The sequence below is a fragment of the Balaenoptera musculus genome, chromosome 16, assembly GCF_009873245.2.
Source record: "Balaenoptera musculus isolate JJ_BM4_2016_0621 chromosome 16, mBalMus1.pri.v3, whole genome shotgun sequence".
Lineage (NCBI taxonomy): Eukaryota > Metazoa > Chordata > Mammalia > Artiodactyla > Balaenopteridae > Balaenoptera > Balaenoptera musculus.
Genome location: NC_045800.1, coordinates 6,321,201 through 6,344,256, shown reverse-complemented (window position 1 = coordinate 6,344,256; position 23,056 = coordinate 6,321,201). Strand labels below are relative to the sequence as shown.

At 44.5% G+C, this 23,056-nt stretch overlaps 1 protein-coding gene across 1 annotated transcript in view; it reads right to left on the bottom strand.

Annotated features, from left to right (window-relative positions):
- ADAM12 (ADAM metallopeptidase domain 12) overlaps positions 1-23,056 on the bottom strand; it is a 386,617-nt gene that overhangs the window by 13,232 nt on the left and 350,329 nt on the right. Inside the window, exons 17-21 of the mRNA XM_036827896.1 lie at positions 20,622-20,699; positions 18,217-18,325; positions 14,638-14,773; positions 13,926-14,034; positions 11,915-12,094 (exon numbers count right to left, since the gene is read on the bottom strand). Of these exons, the coding sequence (XP_036683791.1) occupies positions 11,915-12,094; positions 13,926-14,034; positions 14,638-14,773; positions 18,217-18,325; positions 20,622-20,699 (612 nt within the window). The remainder of the gene's footprint in view (positions 1-11,914; positions 12,095-13,925; positions 14,035-14,637; positions 14,774-18,216; positions 18,326-20,621; positions 20,700-23,056) is intronic.

The window sequence follows — 23,056 nt, the reverse complement described above, 5'->3', positions numbered from 1 at the left end:
TGTTTTGGGGCAGCAGCCGCTGTAGAGGCAGCTCACCCTGAGCAGAGGAAGGGGCCCCGCCACGCTCCTTCCCCGTGAGCATCAAGCTGCCAGGGCTTCGAACCGTGTCTGTGAGCATCTGTGCTTTATCGCGATTTATTTTTTGCATCCCTTAACAATATGTGTCCCAAGGTAATCGCTTCTTTACTTTATGCCATTTTGGCTTATGAAGGGTTTCACAGGAACGCTCTGCTTTCAGATAGCAGGGAAATCTGTATTTAAAATATTAACAATAGCAGAATTAATTTTCTTTTTTATAAATTTAGTTTATTTTTGGCTGCATTGGGTCTTTGTTGCTGCGCGCGGGCTTTCTCTAATTGCAGCGAGCGGGGGCTACTCTTCGTTTAGGTGCACAGGCTTCTCATTGCGGTGGCTTCTCTTATTGAGGAGCATGGGCTCTAGGCACGTGGGCTTCAGTAATTGTGGCACACGGGCTTAGTTGCTCCGTGGCATGTGGGATCTTCCCGGACCAGGGCTTCAGCCCATGTCTCCTGCGTTGGCAGGCAGATTCTTAACCACTGTGCCACCAGGGAAGCCCCAGAATTAATTTCAATCTTTGGGCCAAAGGAGAAAACAAAAGAGAAAACATGGATTATTTAAAAATTATAAATATGGAAAACACTACAAATTAGAGTAAGTACAGACAGAGCAGTGTTTGGGAAATTCCTAGACTTACATGCCATGTAATCAAGTATGAATAAAAGTATGAATAAAAATGAAATAATGATCTAAGAAGTTAGAGAAAGAAAATAAACCTAAAGATGGAAGTGATAAAGATAAAAGCAGAAAATAATTAGTAAAATAAAAAATTAATTACTATCATTTAGCAAAGACATTACAGACATTCTAATAATGTTAGATATTTTCATTTAATTATCACAAAGTCCAATGAGAGAGATACTATCTCAGATTTGTAGAGGGGAAATGAAAGTAATGAAAGTAATGTTTCTGTGGTCTAACAATAGTAAAAGGAAAGTCATATATAAAATCTAGAGCTGGTTCTTTGGGGGTAGGAGGAGTTGAGGAGAAACCAGGTAAATCTAATAAATAAAAGATAAGCCAGTAATGGACAAATAAGTACACAAATACAATGAACAGTGTTGAGGATTAGTTAGGTGGTCATCTAGAAAAATAAAGTTGGATTCCTACTTCATTTTATACACTAAAGAGCAGATGGGTCAAATATTTAAATGTGAAGAAAAGATCATGAAGGTATAAGAAATAGAAAAACATACTTGTAATCTTTGGGTAGACAAGCCTTTCTAAACATGACAATAAAAAGTGGCAAAGGAAGGGCTTCCCTGGTGGCGCAGTGGTTGAGAATCTGCCTGCCAATGCAGGGGACACAGGTTCGAGCCCTGGTCTGGGAAGATCCCATATGCCGCAGAGCAACTAGGCCCGTGAGCCACAACTACTGAGCCTGCGCATCTGGAGCCTGTGCTCCGCAACAAGAGAGGCTGCGATAGTGAGAGGCCTGCGCACCGCGATGAAGAGTGGCCCCCGCTTGCCGCAACTAGAGAAAGCCCTCACACAGAAACGAAGACCCAACACAGCCAAAAATAAATAAATTAAAACAAAAAAAAACTATGTAAACTTTGATCTTTATAAAAAAAAAAGTGGCAAAGGAGGCGACAACACAGTTTATGAAAAAGGGAAAAAACAAATGGATTTTAAACCTGTGAAAAGATCCTCCATCTCATTTTTAGGAAGAAAAATGTAGATACTTTTTTTCCCAACCTGTCACGTTGGCAAAGATAAAAAAATCTCTGAACGCACTATATTGGTGAAGACTTTGGGAACAGAAATTGGGACAACTCCTTTAGAAGCATTTCTGCCTCATCTACCAAATTTCTAAATGCATATGGCCTTTGATCAGCAATTGTGCTCCCAGGAATTTATCCCACGTCCATCGTCATGCATCGGCCCAAGGTACCTGGGCAAGAATATGCCTGTTTGAAGTAGCAAATGATTGGAAACCACCCATGTGGCCATCAGTAAGGGACAGGTTAAAGAATTTACGGTGTGGTTCTACCATGAAATACTACACAGCCAGTGAAAAGGATGAGGTGGATCTGGAATAACCAAAGTGGAAAGAAGTACAGAGTGTGCTGCCATCTGAATCCAAAATAAGGATCTAAGGTTTGAAATAAGAGTGATAGCAAGGTGACGGTTGCTGAAGATGCGTGACGGGCGGCCAGGTTTCACTGTACCTTCCTCTCCAATTTTGAGTGTCTGAAATTTCCAAATTTTCCATAATCTCTCACTCTGCAGAGAGAGACAGGTAGAAGAGACTTTTCACTGTATTCTAAATTACATTTTACAAAAGCCTGGTAGCAATGATTGCTTCTGGGAAGGGAGCCTGGTGACAAAGGTGGGAGAGAGACTGTTTTCTGAATAACACTTTACACTGTTGGAATTTTTTACTTATAGGCATACATTGCCTGTTACAAAATATAAAGGTAAAGTATCAGGCATCCATTTTTTTCATGTACAATCTGGGTGTTTATAGTAACAGAAGTGAGTGGAAAACAAACGTGCCGTTGAATACTGTAATGAGTTAAACGGCTTCCCTCTGAAGTTATTTCTCTCCAGGGAGATAAGGGTGCTTCCACGTGCAGTACCTTTAGAGACATCAGTGGGTTTGTCATGTAAATATTAGTGTATTTTCTACAACACTGCATTTCTTGTGGTTGTACTGTTACTGGTATAAAGTCAAGTGCCTTCAATGCTAAAGGCTCAGAAATTTTTCTTAAACTGATTTCATGTCCTATGCAAGTGTTTTCTACAACCTGCATGACTAGTACTTTGTAAAACTTGTTTACGCTTCAATTGTAATAGTATTTTTTAAAGAAATGTATTTTTATTTAGATACCTTCAAAGTTGAATTCCTCTGTGTGAAGCATTGTAAAATGATACATTTCTCTTTTGAGTATCATTACGGTTGTACAAAGGTTTTCACTGGTTCTGTATTTCTACAGTTACTGACAAGCATGTAACACTGACTTTATCCTACATATAGTTGGCGTTTCAAATAAATGGCTTGGATAGAGAAAAAAAATCAGTGTATCATATGAAACCCAAAAAATTTTAGCTGCAGTTTCTGGAAGTACTGGGCAGGCAGAGGTTAGCAGGAGTCCAAAACCTTGGTAACTACACTTTACATTTATAGGCGTAAGTGGCTCAAATTTCTGCTAACTCATGACTCACTGATATGGCAGCCCCTCCCGCCCCCCCAGGGAGTAAGTGAGCCAGTGACAAGGCTTATTATTGACTACTGGAAACTCACATCAATTCAGCATATTTCCTACACGTCTACTGTGTTCAAGGGCCTGGGTTTAGGTGTACCTGGAGATGAATAACTCAGTCTTGTGCCTTCTGAAATGGGGCAGGACAGGTGTCCGGGTAACTCTGGGCTGAGGCAGCAGGTGAGTACGGAGACCCCTGGGAGGGCTGCAGAAAGACTCAGGAGGAGGGGGTCTCAGAGAACACCTGGGCAAAAGGGTGAAATCTGGGGAGCAGAGAGAAGGCACAGAGGACGCTTCCCAGCACGTTTTCTCAGTTATTAGCTTTAGGTTTCCCTGTAGTCACGAAGGCTTTTATAATGATTAGTTTTCTTGTATTTCATCTCACTTCCTTGGGAGAACATCTTGGCGAATGGATTCTTGCGAGTGCTGGTTTAAGTATCGTACACCCACACAGGTCACAAGCGTCCAAATCCTCTTTCAAATCCATTCAGATACTGAATTCATTCTGTTGAAGATGACTTTGAAAGTCTGGGCTCAGCCTCAGAGCGACCAGCTATCACCTGATGGTTCCTAAACCATGGTCTAAATTAATTTTTTTTGCTCCTATTTATATCCTTATAAAGCATTTATGAATGAGTAGTCATTGCTCACGAATAAGAGCCTGTGTTAATTGTTCATCACTCTTTGTGTGGTTTGGGAGAGGGAGGGCTCCTTGAAATAGCTCTCCCCCGCTCCCTCTGAGGCTACTTAAGCCAAGTCTGATTGCTCTACAGTCTTAGAAGAGACGTACAAGATTGGCCAGTCTTGTTTTACAAAATACGGTGTGTTGTACGTTCTACAGACACAGGTAAGGTGTGGATGAGGAGAAATGTCATGTTTGTCAGAAACGCTGAACTGAAAATCTCCACCTCTCCAAAAAATCCACGGAGGATTTTTCATTTAAGGTGCTGCGAATATCCGGAATGCAATGCAACTACTGCTATGGTTCTGAACAAGGGCTGGTTCCAAGAAAGACAATATTAGACAAGAATGGCTGGAGTATATGCTGTTACAAGCAAAAGCAAAGAGAAATGCAAGGCTTTCTCGTTACAGTATGAGGCTCTGCATGATGCCAGAAGGTACCCCCCCCCCCACCCGCTCTTCACCTTTATCTCTGTGGCAAAAGTGGGGCAAATGAATTAAAGGTCATCAAGGCAGCCAGTGATCTGACACGTGCTCACCACCCCAGTCTTCTGCAGTTTCTGCCTCCCTCCCCTCTCTCCATCCACCTGCTCGGGCACCCATTTTAAGACTGCAGGTGGAGAACATGGGTTTGAGCCCTGGCTCTCCTGCTCTGGGGGGTCTTGCTATTTAGCCTCACTTTGCCTTGTCTCCTCCTCTGTAAAATGGGGCTGTTGGCAGTATCCGCCTCCTAGGCCTCCTCGAGAGCGTTAGAAATGCCTGCAAAGTGCTTAGCCCGGAAGCATCAGCCACATAACTGGAGCTCAGTACGTGCTCGCTATTTTATAGCAATTCAAAACACAGCTGAGAAGCTCCTTATACCAAAACACCTAGTAAAATAACTCCAACACACATAGGCATTTCTAGACCACTTGGTTATAAGAATAAAAATAGAAATTAATCCTGCCGTTGCTGAAATTTCTGCAGCACAGACCGGTTGTGCCAGAAATAGGGTTGGTAAATATTCTCACAGGCCCATCTGCTGTCTCAGGAAGGGACTTTAATTCAGCAAAAATCAATCTAAGAGACAGATGCGGTCATCGTTTTTTGCTTCCTATTGTTCTAGTGAAGAAGCTAATCTGACTGGAAAAACAATCTTAACCCGTCATGTCAGTAGTATAACTCACTGATAAGATTCCACGGAGAAAAAGCACGTCCTAACGTTTTCCAGGAAACTAAGGGCTTAAAAAAATAAAACAGTCCAGATCAAGTATGACCACACATCAGCACGTATAGTTCAAATGCCATTTTAAGGGGCAAACCTTAACAAAAATACAGATAAATGCTAAGTGATGCTTTCATGCGATTTTTACGTGTTAGAAAAATGGCCCATCTATGGATTGAAGGTGCCACTTACACTCCCAATAGAGTCATGGCACATTTCAGACTGACAGCAGAAAACTGTGTTTCAATCTCCAACTTCTTAGCACAGCCTTCTCTAGACATGATTCTGTGAGCAGAGAAATCTATTTCATAGATGTGACATTGAACGTGTTTTTATTTAAACTTTAAATGAATGAATGAAGCCTATTAATTATAATAAACTGCGTAAAGGATTTCAGTTTGCCACATTCTAGAAATTTAACGAAACTCCCAGAGTTTGTCCCCGATCCTTTCCTTTTCTCATCTGGGAATATAGTTAGGCACACTGGTGTTGGTGGGTGAGACTGTCACCTGAATGTCTTCACATTTTCTAGTCTTTTGAGTCACACTTATTTTTAAATTCATATTCAGTAACTTGAGACCCTCTCTTGTGTGATGGTATCAGGGTCCCTGGGTGGTGTCTGTGTCGGGGGGGTTCCCCTGCCACCTCCCACCCTGGGCTCCTCCAGGCTGCTGTCTGGGTCCTCTCCCCGCAGCTCAGGCCTGACTCTGCAGGAGGCCGTCCTCCCCCTGCACACGTGCCCCTGGTGAGACTGCAGCCTCTCCTTCATCTGCCGACCAACTCAAGACCGGCACGAGGCCGCGATGGTTAGCTCCCGGCGCTGAGGTTTGGGGATGTACGGGCAGAAAAGGGAAACGTAAAACTCGGTATCCGATGTTATTTCTCCTAGAGTCTCTGGCTCGGCCCAGTGCTTCTCGGGCCCCCTTCCCTCCCGGAAGTCAAGTCGGTTGACTTTACAAACGATGTCTGGGGTGAGGGAAAGTGATCCTTTCGCTCTATGAAGCACAGCTCTTGAGCTCACGTGCCCCCATCTCTCCCCCTACCTGGGCGTCAGAGCTCAAGCCTGCTGCCCGAAGACGCCCCTCCAGAATTCTGCTCAAGACACGTGTTTGGTGTGCATGTGTACTTCCTCCCCTTATTATACATTACTCTTTAAAAAACGATCCTACAGTAAAATTGACTTTTCTGGGGTACAAAGTTGGATGATTTTGAACACTTTTGTAATCAGAGAAAAAACACCTAAAATACCTTAAGATTAACCATCATCGGAAAGTCTCTCAAAACCCTCTGGGATCCTTCTGTAGCCACTCCTGGAACTTGCCCTGTTTTCCTTTCCTCCTCTTTCCCTTCCAGAGCCTGAGATAAACTCTCTATCCAGCAGCTGTCAGTGCAGAAGACCTCCCCTGGCGCTTCCGTTGTGGCTTATAAGATGGAAGTGGATGCTGGTCTATCTGATCTCCTCATTTAAGTGCCCATTCCTGGTGGATTGCTAACCCAATATACAAGGTAGGGCAGGGCCAATGCAACGCCAAGCAGAGCAAAGACAGTCTGTCATGCTCCCTGCCTATGCACACAATTGTAGGTGACCACACACCCCTGTGACCTCTTATTTTTTTCATCATTTTTCTAGCCTTTTCTCAAGCCCACACTTTGCCTTTCATGCTCAGGCTGTGGTTCAGGAGAACTTGGCAGCAGTCAGCTAAAAGCTAGATGAATACACTGAATTATTTTCCTCTAAAAGAGCTGACAGGATGAAAAGGAAATGAAAGTTCGTTTCCTCCATCAAGGCTGAGGAGTTAGTTTGAGAAGCTTGAGTTCCAAGGCTCATTTCCCCGAGAAGGAAATGGTAGCCCAGAAAGGCCCATTTGTGGACAAGAGAAGGAGTTGATTCAACTGTCCTTGATTTTTAAAAATCACACAGAACATTTGATGGAAGGATCAAACATTTTCTATAAAGAACTAACTCACCCTTCAGATGTGAGGCCGACCACTATTGTGGTGTTTATGGTAGCACTTTCCTTCCAGAAAGTGTAGGTGGTAAGTCTGGATGAACAAAGCAGGGCTGGCCATGTAGCCGTGTGTCTGTCATGTCATGTGGGACAGGGCACTAGTAATGCTAAAGTACAAAGTGTCAGTGGATTCAATCCGTGTTGTCGAACCAGAGCCACCTCCGAATAGGCACCGCACTTGCATGGAATTAATGCCAGTTCCCTGTGTGATGGGAGGGAAAATGCGAGCTTAATCTGTATCATATGTCTCGGAAAAGCTCCAGACAGACAGACACCAGCCTGGAGTGAGAAGTGTGGATTTTTCAGTTACTAATGTTTAAAGGGTAACATTTCCTCAGTTTCATAAAACAGAATGAAGGCCTTTTTGGGGGCCTGTTTAAAGGAACTCTTGAAGGCGTTGCTTCTGTAGGCATTCACTGGTGGTAGGAAAAAAGACACCAGCAAGTAGAAATATCTTTCCTATTAGAGACAGTCCTAGTTTCACATGGTACACAGGCAAGCTGCTTAAACAGAGACAGGAAAAGCCTCAGTACCAGGGGATCCTTGGGGAAGCGGCTTATGGGCTCTGTGAATATCTGAAATTTGCATACAAAATATTGAGTAGTGGTGCATCTTCTGACGGTTCATAGCCTTCATCAGATTCTCGAATAAGTCCAGAAGAGTTTAGAAGGTGCCCACCCCTTCCACCAATGTAAATCCAAGGCAGGTTCAAAATCAGTGTTGACAGCATGGTCAACAGACAACAAAATAAACAGAAGTTATAGGTGGATCTTAACTGACTGAAATGGGAGAGGACTTCGTAAGCACAAAAGGAATGGGCGAATTCACCAAAGATTAATAAATTAAATATTAAAAACTGGAATTCCTTTTATACCAAGAAATAGCATAAATAAATAAAACTGAAAGACAAATTAGGGAGATGTTTACAGTAAATTACTGGAAAAGGATAAATATTCTTAACCCATTAAGAAAATGAACTCTAAAAACAGGGAGGAGATATGTATATGTATAGCTGATTCACTTTGTTATAAAGCAGAAATGAACACACCATTGTAAAGCAATTATACTCCAATAAAGATGTTAAAAAAAACACAAACTAACAAATCAGGAAGAAAAACTCTCTCTCACAGAGGAAAAAAACAGGCAAAGGATGGGAACAGACAACTTACAGAACAAATACAGTTAATAGCAGCTGTATGCTGGAGCCGGCTGTAACCAGCTCATGTCAGCTGATTCTCTACTTCTTGTTCAGTGACATCATGTTAATAACTTGAAATTGATCATGGTGGAGTTTTTACAGCAGAGAAGTCACCTACAAATCAAGGCTTTTTTTTTTTGGACAGCCAATTTACCAGCACACCATTTGTTAATAGATATACAAAAAGCAGTTCAAGTGTCCTGGCAATCAAAGGAATGCAAAAAGAAATGAGGTCTGGACAAGATGGAATAAGCACATTTCACCCTATTCCTCTTGCAAATTATAACAAAAAAGCCTGGAGAAAATTCATAAAGCAGCTGACACTCTAAAAGTTGCAGGAAAGTAAATGGACTGGTTAGGGACCTCAGAACTCAAGGAATGAACCAGTAGTGAGTCCTTGTTGTTTGTTTTCCCCTTCTTTATATCTTGGCCTGGGCTCTGGAGAGCCCCCCATCTGGAAATGCCAATAGCACTAGACACACACACACACACACACACACACACACACACACACACACACGCCGGAGGAAAGCCTGCTATCTTTAGCTAAAAGAACAGGAGAAGGGTGACCCAGTAAGAGCAACATTTGACCATACCTGACCTTACTCTACCTCTGGGTGAGCACTACGAAAAAGCCATGCCCTGCTGTCCCCACTGGGCACCACATCCTGGAGCTGGCAGAGCCCTGCTTTCCATCCCTCCTTGCAATAACAGACCTCATCTCTTCCCTGGAACAGAGACTGTGGATGGAATTTTTCAGTGGATTTCTCATCACCATAAAGGCCAGAAGGAAGCGGAACAACAGTTTTCAAATGTTGCAAGAATAAAACAGTTAACCCAGAATTCTATATCCATTGAAAATATTCTTCAGGAATAAAGGTGAAACAGACATTTCCAGATGAAGGAAAACTAAGAGAATTTGTCACCAGCAGACCTGCTTTCGAATGGCTAAATCAAATAGCTGAAGGAAGTTTTTCAGACAGAAAGGAAATGATAACAGAAAGAAACCTGGAACATCAGAAGTAAAGAAAGAATGGAAAGGGTGACTATATGAGTAGATACTGTAAACCATTCTTCTTAAGTTTAAAAAATTATGCTTGGGCTTCCCTGGCGGCGCAGTGGTTGAGAATCTGCCTGCCAATGCAGGGGACACGGGTTCGAGCCCTGGTCTGGGAAGATCCCACATGCCGCGGAGCAACTAGGCCCGTGAGCCACAATTACTGAGCCTGCGCGTCTGGAGCCTGTGCTCCACAACAAGAGAGGCCACGATAGTAAGAGGCCCGCGCACCGCGATGAAGAGTGGCCCCCGCTTGCCGCAACTAGAGAAAGCCCTCGCACAGAAACGAAGACCCAACACAGCCAAAAATAAATAAATAAATAAATAAATTAATTAATTTTTAAAAAAAGTTTAAAAATAAAAAGTTATCCTTGATGTTTGAAAGCGAAAATGACAACATCTGAAGTGGTTCTCACTACATAAACGTAACACTTAAGACATCCATATCTTAAAGGGAGAGGGATAAAGGGACCTAAGAGAAGGTAAAGTTTTTACTTGAAGTGATGAAATATTGATACTAGTAGACTGTGATAAATTATGTACCTATATTGTAATCTTTAGAGAAGCAGTTTTCAATCAGGGGTGATTTTTGTCTCTCAGGGAACATCTGGCAATGTTTAGAGACATGATTACACATGCTACTGCCATCTATAGTTGGTAGAAACCAAGATGCTGCTAAATATTCTATGATACACGGGTCAGTCCCATACAACAAAGAGTCATCCAGCCCCAAATGCCAACAATGTTGAGGTTGAGAAACCCTGCCCTAGGGCAGCCATACAAAAAAGTGCAGACAGACATATCTCATAAACACTATTGATGAATCAATATGGAATAGTGAAAAATGTTCAAGAAACCCGCAGGAAGTCAGGAAAGAGGAGTATGATAAAAACATTAAAATGGTAGACTTCAATTCTAACATATCAATACTTACATTAAAAGTAAATGGTCTATACACATCAGTTGAAAGACAGTGACTGACAGAACAGATGAAGAAATACACAACCCAACTATATGTTGTCTCTGAGAAACTCATTTCAAGTAAAGTGACATAGGTAGATTAAAAGTAAAAAGATGGAAAAACACATACCTTGCAAACCCTAATCAAAAGAAAACTGAGGTGAATGTATTAATGTGAGATAAAGTAGATTTTAGAACAAAGTCATCCGAGCTAAAGAAGGACATTACATAATGATAAAAGGGTCAATTCATCAAGAAGACACAATAATCCTAATTGTTTTGTACCACGAACAACAGAGCTTCAAAACACATGAAGTAAAAACTGATGGCTGAGAAGAGACACATTTATAGTTGGAAACTTCAACATCCCTTTCAGTAATTTATAGAACTACTACACAGAAAAAGATATTTTGTTTTATGTATCAAATGTGCAAAGCTTTGAAATGTTAATACTTAGTACTAGTATGTTCTGTACTAGTATGGGAATGTAAGTGCGTATCCATCCTGAAAAAATGTTTAATTTATACATTAAGATGCTTAAAATGGTTATACCATTTTTCAACCCAGTATTTTCACTCTTAGGAATCTCTCCAAGGGAATAATTAAAGTGGTCCAAAATTTATCTATCTAGACCTTCATAAGAGAGCTATTTATAATAGCAAAAATTGGAGACATCCAAACATGCCCACTAATTGGCAAGCACTTAAAAAAGTATTCTATATACACATACAGTGCTGTCGATAAAATAACATTTTAAACAATTTTTAATGCCATGGTAAATGGGAATGACTTTAAGGCAAAGAAGGAGTATATATATAAAGCACTGTACATATAGAATAATCTAAATTATGTCAAATAGACATTTAATTATAAGTATACAAAAATTGATAGAAGAAAATATAACATTGATAGCAATGAAAAATGACCAGCGATTATATCTTTGTGCTTTTCATTTGGTTGCTTTTACCTTTTTCCCCACCTCCAGTTTCCTGCTGTTCATGTTATAACAAACAAACTGTTACTTCCAAAAACAGCATAAAAATGAGATCATATACACAAAGTATCTTATACACTCTTGCATCTGGTATGGAGAAACTAAATCGGTGGTAACATTTTTGTAAATAATTTTTGAAGGTGAAAAAGGTAAGAAAGTATGCCCATTATCATTCCTAAAGTGATCATCTCTGTTTAATTGCCCAGGCCTAATTATTCACAGTGCCACCTGTCATTCTCAAAAGTGTCATGGTCTAGATGACAAGTTGAATGGGCACCCTCACTATTCTGAATAGAAAAGATAAAAATATTCCTAATAATAACTAAAATATATTGCACCGTAACTAGACACCAAGTACTGTACTAAATGCTTTACCTGGATGATCTTGTTTATCCATCTCAGGAGCTGAATTATCTCCATTTTATACAGGTGCTGAGAACTTAAGCAACTCGCCCAAGTTCAGACTTTAGCAAGTAGCAGAGTCTGGATCCAAATGACCTCCATCAAATTAACAGCTGAGGGCGTACCTGGGCCTGTCTGAGTGCAGGGTTGGCCGGCAGGGGTCTGGCAGGGACGCAGGGCACACGAGGAGCCGGGTGCAGGGGTGGGAGTCCTCGCTGAGGAGAACTGGGCAGAGGGGCGTCAAGGGCTTTGAGGGGTCTGCTGATGTCCACGTGCTGACACTGCGGCAATCTCCTGGGATTGTCCTGCGGGGTCAGAGCAAAGAGCCATGATGTGGTCATTACTGTGTAATCCCTGGAGGGACAAGCAGTGCAAACTCATCTGCTCTGGCTGCAGGGGGAGGGCAGGTGGAGGAGGGAAAGAAGTCAACGAATTACAGCAGAGGGAATCTATTATTATTGATGTCAGCTTCAGAATTCTAACAAACCACCCTCCCCCACCCCCAAACCTGGAATAGTGGGATCGCTTTCTATCTAAATGTTTAAAAACTGGTTTAATTCGTTAACAAGTAGGTGCAAGGCAACCTCAGGAAGCACCAACACGTATGAAGACACAGACCAGATCTTAAGGAAATTCCAAAGGGCTTGTGAAAATGAGGCGTAGTTCAGTGTACACAAGGCTCGATGAGAACTGAGGAAAACTCCTGGGGAAGGAGCATCGGGGCGGAGGTGAGGGTCTGGGTCTGGAGGACCGTCTCCTGCCTGGTGGCCTTGTTTTTAGCGACAGATGAGAACGGATGCAGCGTGGGTCTCATGCCCCCTGCCCCTCCCTGCCTCCCTCTTGTCTTCCTTTCTTTCTATAAATAGCTTTATAGAGGTCTCATTGACTATTAATTGCATATATTTAAAATGTACAATTTGGTAAATTTTGACATAGATTCACACCCATGAAACCATCACAGTAAGGAAAGCGATAAACATATCCACCACCCCGTCATCCTTCCCTCCCACCGCCCCCCTTCTCCTTCTCCCAGCAACTACTGATCCGATTTCTGTCACTATAAATTGCTTTGCATTTTCCAGAATTTTATATAAATGAAATCATCATTTTTGGTCTGGCTTCTTTCACTCATCATGACGACTTTGAGATTTATCCAAGATGTAGTGTGTATCAATAGTTCATTTTTTCTAATTCTGAGAAGCATCCCACTGTGTAAATATACCAAAGTGCGTTTACCCTTTTACCCGTTGATTGATATTTGGGTAATTTCTGGTTTTTGGCTCTTCAAAATAAAACTGCATCTTTGGCTCTTGCAAATGAAGCTGTTTTTCCTGTCTCCCACGGGTAGGGGTGAAAGGTGACAATGCTCATTAGGAACGGCTGTCTCCTCTTTGCAACCCAACCCTCTACACTTTCTGGATCAAGGGAGATAAAACAGTTTTTTGTTGTGGTGGTGGTTGTTTTTTGCCTACTGAATACCTGATGATGATTTTAAAAATCATTTGTCATTTCCTGACACCAACACCTTTCCCTGCTACAATCTGGACTCTTGTTGAATGAGTTCAATATTCAAGAATTCTTACAGGTACATCAAAAACACTTGGTGGGGGAACCTAAATATCAGAGTGAACACTAGTCATGATTCACCAAGGTAGCAGGAAAGTGAAGAGACAGTAGGGAACCATGAGGTACTTTGGTTTGAGGATCCAGCTCTTTGAAGCCATAGGTTGGACAGAGCTTCTACAGCCCAGGGCTGCAGCAAAATGGGCCTGACCAAGGGTTCAGTGTAACGCTCAGAAATACCCTGGGAGTAGCAGCAGGCCATAGAAGCTCTCCCAAACCCACTCAGCGGCGTTCTCAAATCACAGAAGGGGTCCAGCATCAGGACCCTGCCTGGTCAGCATAGCCAGTGGGCCTCCTAGGAATGTGGCCACCTGGGTGACCGGAGGGATGATGACCACGTAGCATGTCTTGCAGGGCACACGGCCTCAGTGGCACCTGGCACCGTGTTGCCCCTAGGGTGCTGACCCAGCGTTCCACAGCAAGAGGCTGCGGGGTCTAGTCCTGCTCAAGCTCTTATTGAGAAACCCGCGTCTTCATGCGTTTGCTCGCTTCTTATGTTTGTTCAAAACTCACCTTAGGTGTGTTGGAAGGTGGCGGCTTCCTCATCGGCCCTTTGCTGAGGTGGGTGAGGTGAGCCTGGCTACGCTGGGAGCCACTGGACGGCCGGGAAGGGCGCACACACCTGCAATGCAATCCCAGACACGCTTGCCGAGGGCGCTGTCCCCTCTGCTTGACTTGACTTTTTCTATTTTGTTCACAGTGACACTCAAAATGCAATGCACTTCTTTTAACTTAGTGTGGTAAACATGCACGAGAAAAGTTATCTAACACTCTTACAAGATTAAAACATAAATATTGAGTTTTTTCCCCCCCAAGCCATTATTCTGTTAAATTAGTTCTTGCAATCCAACGACACACAGCTTGGGACACCTGGGAGACATTTTGCATAAAGCTGGCATTTTAGCAATGATGTCTCGGAATATATTTGGATCGAAAGCTACCCCATCTGATAAAAATGTTTTAATATTCCATCTTGTAAAAAGTACCAGTGTAAGGGTGGGAAAAATACACCAGTGGAATTCATCAACACCCTGCTTATTTATGTAATAAATTGCAAATAGTTTGAAGGGGAAGTGAAGGGGGCAGCTGGTTTGGCAGAAATGTTAACACACCAAACCAACAGAAAATCTGACCTCTTCTTTGCTAAGGAAACACAGTGAGAAGCAGCCCATTGCACATTCTTTCAAATGCCATTTCTTGAAAAGATGACCCTAACCCAGGGTACCTTAGCTTTTCAATGGTGGTTTTTTTATCTGTAAACAGCAGTCGTATCAATGTCTTCCTTTTGAGATAAACCACAAATCCAGCAGCAAGAAGACACAGGATGGTCACCAGAATTCCTATCGTTAAACCTTGGTTATCTGAAACAAAGCACATTTGACTCAGAGAAGGAGGCATATAACTAAAATATGGGGAGTATCAAACTGTGACATTTACGGCAAAATGAACTTTGAAGGAAGGAACAGAAATGGAGTGAGTAAATCCCTGAATGGTGTACTGATAAATTAGTCTCACTTCAAAGGTCATGTCTGAGGTGCAATCTGCCCTGCCATTATTCATTTCTGACGAGTCTGGAACTTGCTAAATGGGAATACAGTCTGGCCAGTGGGACCATATCCCTGGCGACACGGGCCCCCCAGGCATGACAACAGCAGGGGAATGGTGGCGAAAGTAACAGGGAGCTGTCACTAGAATCCCATCAGAATTAAAGTGGTCCCCAAACTGAAATCTTCCCAGCCCCCATTACAAATATGCTCCTGCAGGCTCTTTCCTTCTCTTATTCTTTGTTGTTGGCGTCTGTTTTTTGTTTTTTTGTATTTTTTTTAGACCAAGACCTTACTTCTGGGTATCATCAAATTAGAAGGTGAAAAAGCAAACTCAGTTTAAATGCCCTTGGGTTCTGTTTCGTTATGTTAGGGACTTAAAAACGCAGCCTGTGAAGGGGGGCAAACCCCTTTCTCTGGGAGGATGCTGTTTATTTTATCTAAGGAAACATCCCCCCTTTCTGTGATATGATCCCATTCTGCTTAGTGCAGAGACACGAAGACTCCTCAAGGGTGTGAAAAGGAAGGGAAAATCAAACCATCCCGTTGGTTGCTAACTGCAGCCGCGGTCAAGGGCCGTCTGCGGAGGGCTCTAAATGCTGGGATTTGGAGGACCTGTGTTTGCAGTTTCACCAGGGCGGTGAACGCCTTGAGAGCACAGGTCTCAATTCATTTGCCTCTGTTCTCCTGCCGGCAGTCATCAGTCTGTGCGTCCCCTGGTAGGTGCCCTGCAGTCCTTTCAGGCTGCTGGTGACGGCTGTGGAGGTGGCTTGTCACCAGGGCTCTCCCACCCCACCTCCGACCGGGACATTCGGCTGGCTGGGAACCAGGGCAGTAGCAGCCCCCACCCGGGGGGAGAAGGCCTTCAGACCCTGTTTCTGGACTTCGTCCCCAGCTGACAAGTCCTGAGAGGGGTGTGTCTGAGTCTAAGGCAGACGATCAACACAGGACCGTCTTGATTCACTTGTGTTACTGGAAAAGCCTTGCTCTGGTTTCCTGGCCCAAAGGTCCCTCTTTCGAGGCTGTGAGCTGGCAGTCACAGGTGCCTCTGGTTAGGATTCTGTTGTCTCTTAACACAGCTCATTAAAAAGCAAGCAGCAAGAGGCTTCAGCCATACTTTCTAGTTCCGCACTTCCAACTTCCGGAGTCTTAAACAGATGAGTTATCAGTCAAACACCGACAGGGCCGCCCGCTGAGCTTGCCCCCCCTGCCCCCAGGCTGCCTGTCTCCTCGAGCTGCTCAAGCCAGAGCCCCAGGCAGTGCCATCCCCGCATCCAGTGCAGGCGCCGTGTCCCACTGAGCCTGCCCCTCGTGTCCCCACTGTCCCGTGGCCCACCTTCCTGAGTCTCACATCACCCCGCCCATCACAGCTTCTCGTCCGTGCTGTGCCCGCTGAGTGTCTCCCAGGGCCCGGAGGAGCGGCTGGCAGATGCCGGAGAAATACTTGCATCATGAACTTCTGAGCCCCAGTCGGGCGGGCGGGCGGGCGGGCTGGGGGCAGTGAGGCCCAGGGCGCGGCTGTGCCCCGTGCAGCCATCAGCCGGCTTCTCGTGGCCCCTTTTTAGTAGGTGCTTTGGGGGGAGGTGTGTAAACTTACTTTCTTTTATGATACGACGGCAATGGTGGATGAGCCTGGCTCTTCAGTTGTTTCCATTTTTAAAATATTCTTACTTGGTACAACGAAGAATTGGCAACTCTGTGGGTTCCCCCAAAGTTTAGGGAACCCCCAAACCTGAGTCCCGCTGGTGTCCACACCGAACAGGGACCCAGAGCATGTGGCCTGTCTCCCGCCATCCTGTCCAATTCCTTGAATGCCATCTGGCTCACTTGAACGCGGAGGACGGAACAGGTGGCAGGGTCCCCGATGCATTAAAAACTAAAATGCTGCTATTTTTTAACAATAAACTCTTAATGGCCAATTAGAAAATTGACTAAGTTGCAGCAAGAGGCCAGCCATCAAGGTGGGGACGCTGGGCCAGGCCTGGCTTATTACCCCCTGGGATGGATGTGTGCTAAGAGGAAAGACCTTGGCGCCCTTTTTCCACTTGCTGCGGGGCCGGAGCTCGGGGCGGTCTCGGGAGCAGCGTCGAGACACGACCATCTTTAAGCAGAAGGATGACCGGGAGCTCACCTCCCGTCCTCACAGCACTATTTCTCCAGATGTGGCTGCCCAGAGGGTCTCTCCCTCCTGGCCCTGTGCCCCCTGCCCGGTCCTGTAGAGCAGTGTTGTGTCTGTTGTCATGGAAACAGTGGCCAAGCCACAGATTCAACCCTGCCAGTCACAGCGGGACTCGGGACGTAGGACGTCCTCCGCAGTGGCGTTAGCCACCGTCCGAGCGTCCAGGGGCTCAGGTGGGCGCCGCGGTGGCAGCACAAGTGTGCTCGGGACATTCCTGCCTGCCCACACCCCCCCACCCCCGGCTCGCGGTGGGCTCTCTGCACCACTGGCCTCGCTTCTTTTGCTTTAAGGTGGGCATCACTCAGGCCTGCCCCTTAACTGGCTGACAAGAGCTCAGAGAAGACAGTCCTGCACTAGGAGACCACCTCTCCACGTCTTTGAGGAGGAAAGGACCGACAGTCCCAGCACAGCCACCCTTAGGGGCTTCTTCACGGGTAGACTGTGCCTCAGTCTTAGCTGTGTGACTCTGTGAAAGTTACTTAACTTCCCTGAGCCTCGGGTCCCTTGTAAGGAAAGAAGAATACTGCCAACTTTTGTAAGGATTCGATGAGCTAATGCATATAAAACGTGAAGCACGGCAGGTAACAGCCGCTCAGCAAAGAGAAACTACTGCTATCTCTGCTGCTACTGCCGGGACCGGTCCCTTTATGAAAAGGAGGGTGTCTTTCTAGCAAGAGCTTGAAAAGGCATTTGACTGCACACCTCTTAGCCCTGGTACACAGAGGCTGGCCTTGACAAAATCCTTTGATCCGACAATGAAGTTCATACCCAACTTGGCAGTCTGCAGTAGAATGACCTTAGCTAAGAAAATGTCACAGGCTAAGACCCGGCAAACTCAGCCTCTGAGTAAAGCAGAGCGAGGAGTCTCTGCAAAGATCAGGCAAGGACTAGGGAGGGTCTGGAAACGGAGAGGCCGCGGGCTGTGTGAGGTCTGCGTGGGGCCCTCACTGGGTTTCCGGCTGTGCACCCGCCTGACAGCTGGTGAGCCCTCAGCCTTGCTTGGAAGGATCCCCCAAGGGCCTGGCTTCCCGCTGCCCCCAGGAGCTCAGCCCACTCCCTGGGACGCGCCGTCACCACTAACCTGCTTGCCGGGTGGGGCCGCTGTCCTTGCTTCCTCCAAAGCCAAACTTGTCACAGAAGGGAGGAGCCCAGTGGGCCTCGCAGTGACAGTTCTTCCTGTTGTTACACACCTTCCGGGCAGCAGAGGAGAAAGACACCAAGAGGGAAGCAGGGTTAGGACGCACCTCCCCCTGGGGCAGCACTAAGTCTCTGAGCCCTAATTGAGCCTGAGAGCAAAGCAAAGGCCCTGTGGTCAGAGCCCCCATCACACCGATACAGTCAGACTCCGTACATGCGGCTGTGAGGATAAACCCTAAACCCAGCACCACACAGGTGAGCCCAGAGCCCGAGGCTGCGGATTAACATAATGTGCTGTTGTTACATCAGCAGCTATTGAGAGAAGGATCGAGACTATTAGGGCTCACCCACTCCTTTCAACCCCTTTTTCTTCTCAATCTGCACGTCCCTCTTTTTAAATCCAGGAAACCCTCCTGATCTGGCCGAGATGAGAAGCCCTCTCAGTGGTAAGGAGGGGCCCTGCTTCAGGGACATGGAATCCATGCCCTTGGGCATCATGGGCCCTACAACCCTGGGCACCTTCAGATGGGAGGCTCGGGGAGGCTGTCACACATGGAATTTGCCGAACTACTACCGGAACGAGTGGAGTACGAGCGTGAAAACGAGAGAGAATTATTTCTATGACAATGAGGCTGAACGCTTTGGGAACACTGGATAAATGCAAGTCACTAAAAAGAACTTTTGACAAATTTGGAATGGGCGAAACAGCTGAAAAATGGTCAGGAAAAGCCGCAAAAGACACGAAGGTTGCTCGTTGGGTGTCTAAGTTTCCCTTCCGCTTAGAGAAACAAACGGTACGTCATAGATGGTGCACTTTGGATGATTTGTATACTGAAGTCAGGGCCCAGCTACGGATGCTGGATAAAGCCAAACACACACTTTTATATTTTAAGACACGATAAATGTTCCGGGCATTTCTCTCATTTGTGATGTTTCCCTGCTTTCACAGACTCTTTTTTTTTCTGAATCAACCACCCGCCCCAGATGCTTCCAACAAGAAGCCCAACAGTCAGGAAAGCCTGCGATAAGTGAGAAAGCGTGTTTCCATGAAGCTGACGCTAAGCCGAATTAACTACCGTGTAGCACAGCCCATGTTGCCTCGAGTCTGCGTGTCTTGCCTGTCTCCTCAGAGATGGTGCTGCTGAGGTACGGCCCCCTGGGATTCAGGCAACTGTCCTGCCCGCGCTGGTCTCCTGATGCACATCACAGTCATGTGCCCTTCTGGCAGCTTGTGGCAGAGAGATTACAGCCCTCACACCCCACTTGGAGGCGCTGCTGGTGAGCCCGGCCTCGCGAGGGAAGGATCGGGGTCCTTACTTGTTCCCAAGTCATGGCCTCTCCAGTGTGTGGATGGGACCCCAGGATGTTGGAGAAGAAGGAGTCCAGGGTCCCCGGCACAGCCTTGCTACTAACTGGTCATGTAACCTTGGACGTGTCACTATCCCCACTGGGGCCTGGACTCCTTCATCAGCCAAATAATAAGGCTGTGCTAGGTCATTTCTTCCAGCCATTAGAAAGAAATCTATGATCCAGTGAAGACATGAAAGGATTCCATTTTATATAGACAGTCAGCTACACTCACCAGCAACAAACCCATCTGAGATGACACTGCAATCCTTTATGGTTACAGCACAAGAGTAATTTTATGCAAACCTCCATAATTCTATGTTACAATCATTGGTGAGTGTCTATTTTAAAAGTAGAATTTGGAGCACAATATCTGTAGAAAAGGTTTCAGAAAAACAAATGAACCCCTGGCATAGCTAGGCAAGATTAATATGATTCCACTGGAAACAATTAAGCCCATCAGAAAAAATAAATTAGGTTTTAAACAATTAGAATCCTCTTCCCCCCGCCTAAAAATTCTCTGAACTAAAATAACAGCCTTCTTTAGTTGACACCCATTGTATGTGATTTCAAGAACATGTGGTCAGTATGTTCTGTGTTCTTTGTTTTAATTCCTTTTGGAAATATTTCAGTTCAGACACATATTCTGAATCTTGGCTGTAGGAGGGGCAGCTCTGTTTGAAACGCTAATGAAAAACTCTTCATGAAGGAAGGTTCATGTTAAAATTACTTTGAAGATGACAAAGTCCTTTTTAAAAAAAATCCAGAATGTTAATTTAAGAGATAATTATCACTCAATCTGATTTTCTTTGTTAAATAAAAATCCCATTTCTTACGCTATGTAAAGGTCAAAGAAAATGAATGTCTTCAGAAGAAAATATTGAGGAGACACTGACTGCTATATTTTTACAAAGTTATGGATGCCAAAAATCCTTTACAAAGGAATGATTTAGTGCTGAACTTGCTGTGGGCCGGCTATACAAAGGCAGTTCACCTACTTACCCCTCTGCCGTGGCATTGCACCGCACATTCGTGAACACCAAAGACACTTACGTTCTGACACCGACGATTGAGGCAAATCTGGAGAGGAGGGAAACACAGCAAATATCTCAGTCTGTCTACAACCACACGCACATGCATCTATCTGTGTATTTAAGAACAGAGGAATGGATAAAGAAGATGTGGTACATATATACAGTGGAATGTTACTCAGCCATAAAAAAGAACGAAATCATGCCACCTGCAGCAACATGATGAACCTAGAGACTGTCGTACTGAATGAAGTAAGTCAGACAGAGAAAGATAAATATCATATGATATTGTTTATATGTGGAATCTAAAAAAAGGGTACAAATGAACTTACCTACAAAACAAATAGAGTCACAGATGTAGAAAACAAACTTATGGTTACTAGGGGGTAAAGGGGAGAGAGATAAATTGGGAGATTGGGACTGACATATACACACTACTATATATAAAATAGGTAACAATAAGGACCTACTGTATAGCACAGGGAACTCTACTCAGTACTCTGTAATGACCTATATGGGAAAAGAATCTAAAAAAGAGTGGATATATGTATAACTGATTCACTTTGCTGTACACCTGAAACTAACAGAACATTGTAAATCAACTATACTCCAATAAAAATTAAAAAAAATAAAAAAGAAGAGAAAGCAAAGGAAAGCTTGGGGAAGACCATCTTTCATTTAATATGAATAATGCACTTTGCCTTGGACCCGGATATGGAACCTGATGCCTGCCTCCAAACTCAGCCCGTTTCAAGACTCACATCAATGTGGACACTATGGAAGTCGTCTATCTTCATGGCATTTTATATGATTTTGGTCAATCCTGAAATTATGGTAACTGATTTTCTCATGATTTTTGTTTAGAGCTTGCAATGAAATCTGCATATTGCAGCATTTCCCCCCTCCATTAAAAGATGTAGGAGAGAACAAAAGAGACTAGCCCTTCACCTGGGCCTATGCAGACTCAAAGACTCCAAGAATCCGAGAATCTGGTAAGGGAGATATTAAAATACGGGAAATTTTCCAAAATACCGACTGACAAGTACTATCGTCGATGACATAAACCATCAACAGAAATGCTCAGCGAGTAAAACAGACGCTTCCCTTGTATTTCTCAAGCCTCTGCAGAGGCAGCAATTTGCTAAATGGTACTGGGCTGGTTGAAAGGGTTTAGTCTTATTTCAAAGGTGCATAATATAGTCCAGACTCAAGGGATCAGGTTCTTTATCTCCCATAAGATGTTACAAATTAGTGGAGTCAAAGGGAGAAAAGTCTCATTTTTAGATTACAGAAGCATTTTAAATCAAATAGGACCTTCCTATGAGACATTCACCATCTGACCCCAGCAGTTTATCTAAGGCAAGATTAACGCCCTTTGAAAAAAGTGCTGGTCCAAGCAGCTCTCAGAGCTGGTGGGAATCTTGGCCAAGGGGACTGTCACATTCCGGCTGAGAAAGGAAATTGTCTGGGGTTGCAATGAACACAGCAGGACCCCAGGCAGAATCACAGCATATGGGTGCTGCCCTCCCCCAACCCACGGGCTAGGCTAAGGAAGGCTTTCAAAGAACTAGTGTTCTGCAGGAAGGAGATCAAAGCACATTGAATCCTGCACATGAAGGGAAAAGCTCACTGATAAATTGAGTCCTTGGAATTTCAGTGTTCAGATGCACCTGGCCTTAGCTGTTCAGACCACAGTTTAAATGGTGTCAGTCTAATGTCAAGGCTTGAATATAAGCGAATGGGTGTGGTTCAGGAGACACCCAGAATGTATAACAGGTTTCACTTATCATCCTGTTTCCTTAAGGATAAAAGCATTTGTGGTGTATGGGGGAAGGGGGAGGGGGCGGAGTGGAGGGAACTCCTGTCCTGGGGGCTCTGCTACAGGAGATGACTCAGCACCTTTCCTTTCTGCTCTGTGACCTCCATGTTAGGAATGATTTCATAATCATTTTGAAAAGGAGGAGCCTAATGAAAGCATCTTCTTTCCTAAAGTGTTTTATTAACTTGCTGTCATTCAGTCCGATGAGAAACTTTGGTGGGAAAAAACAATGTGGCAGAATATAAAAATCTCAAAAATTTTTTTGGTCGTTTTGGACTTTATTTCTAACTGCCTGCCCCCCAACCCCCAGTATCTCAGTCTACCTTTCCCCCTGATCTCCAAAAGAACACCCTTTGGCTTTAAGCTTATCCTATCTCTTCGCCTCTCCTGTCCCTGTATGGGGGTCTCTGAAACTACATCTGACTTCCCATTCTGTCCAGGTGAGAACAAGTCCCCACCGTGCCAAAAACCCAAACCACGTTTCCAAAAACAATATAATATGCTGCTGTGTTTCCTTCCAGAGTAATTTCCTGGCTGGAAACTCTCATAACATCCAGAGTGTAGACATGACTTATTAACACTAAAGA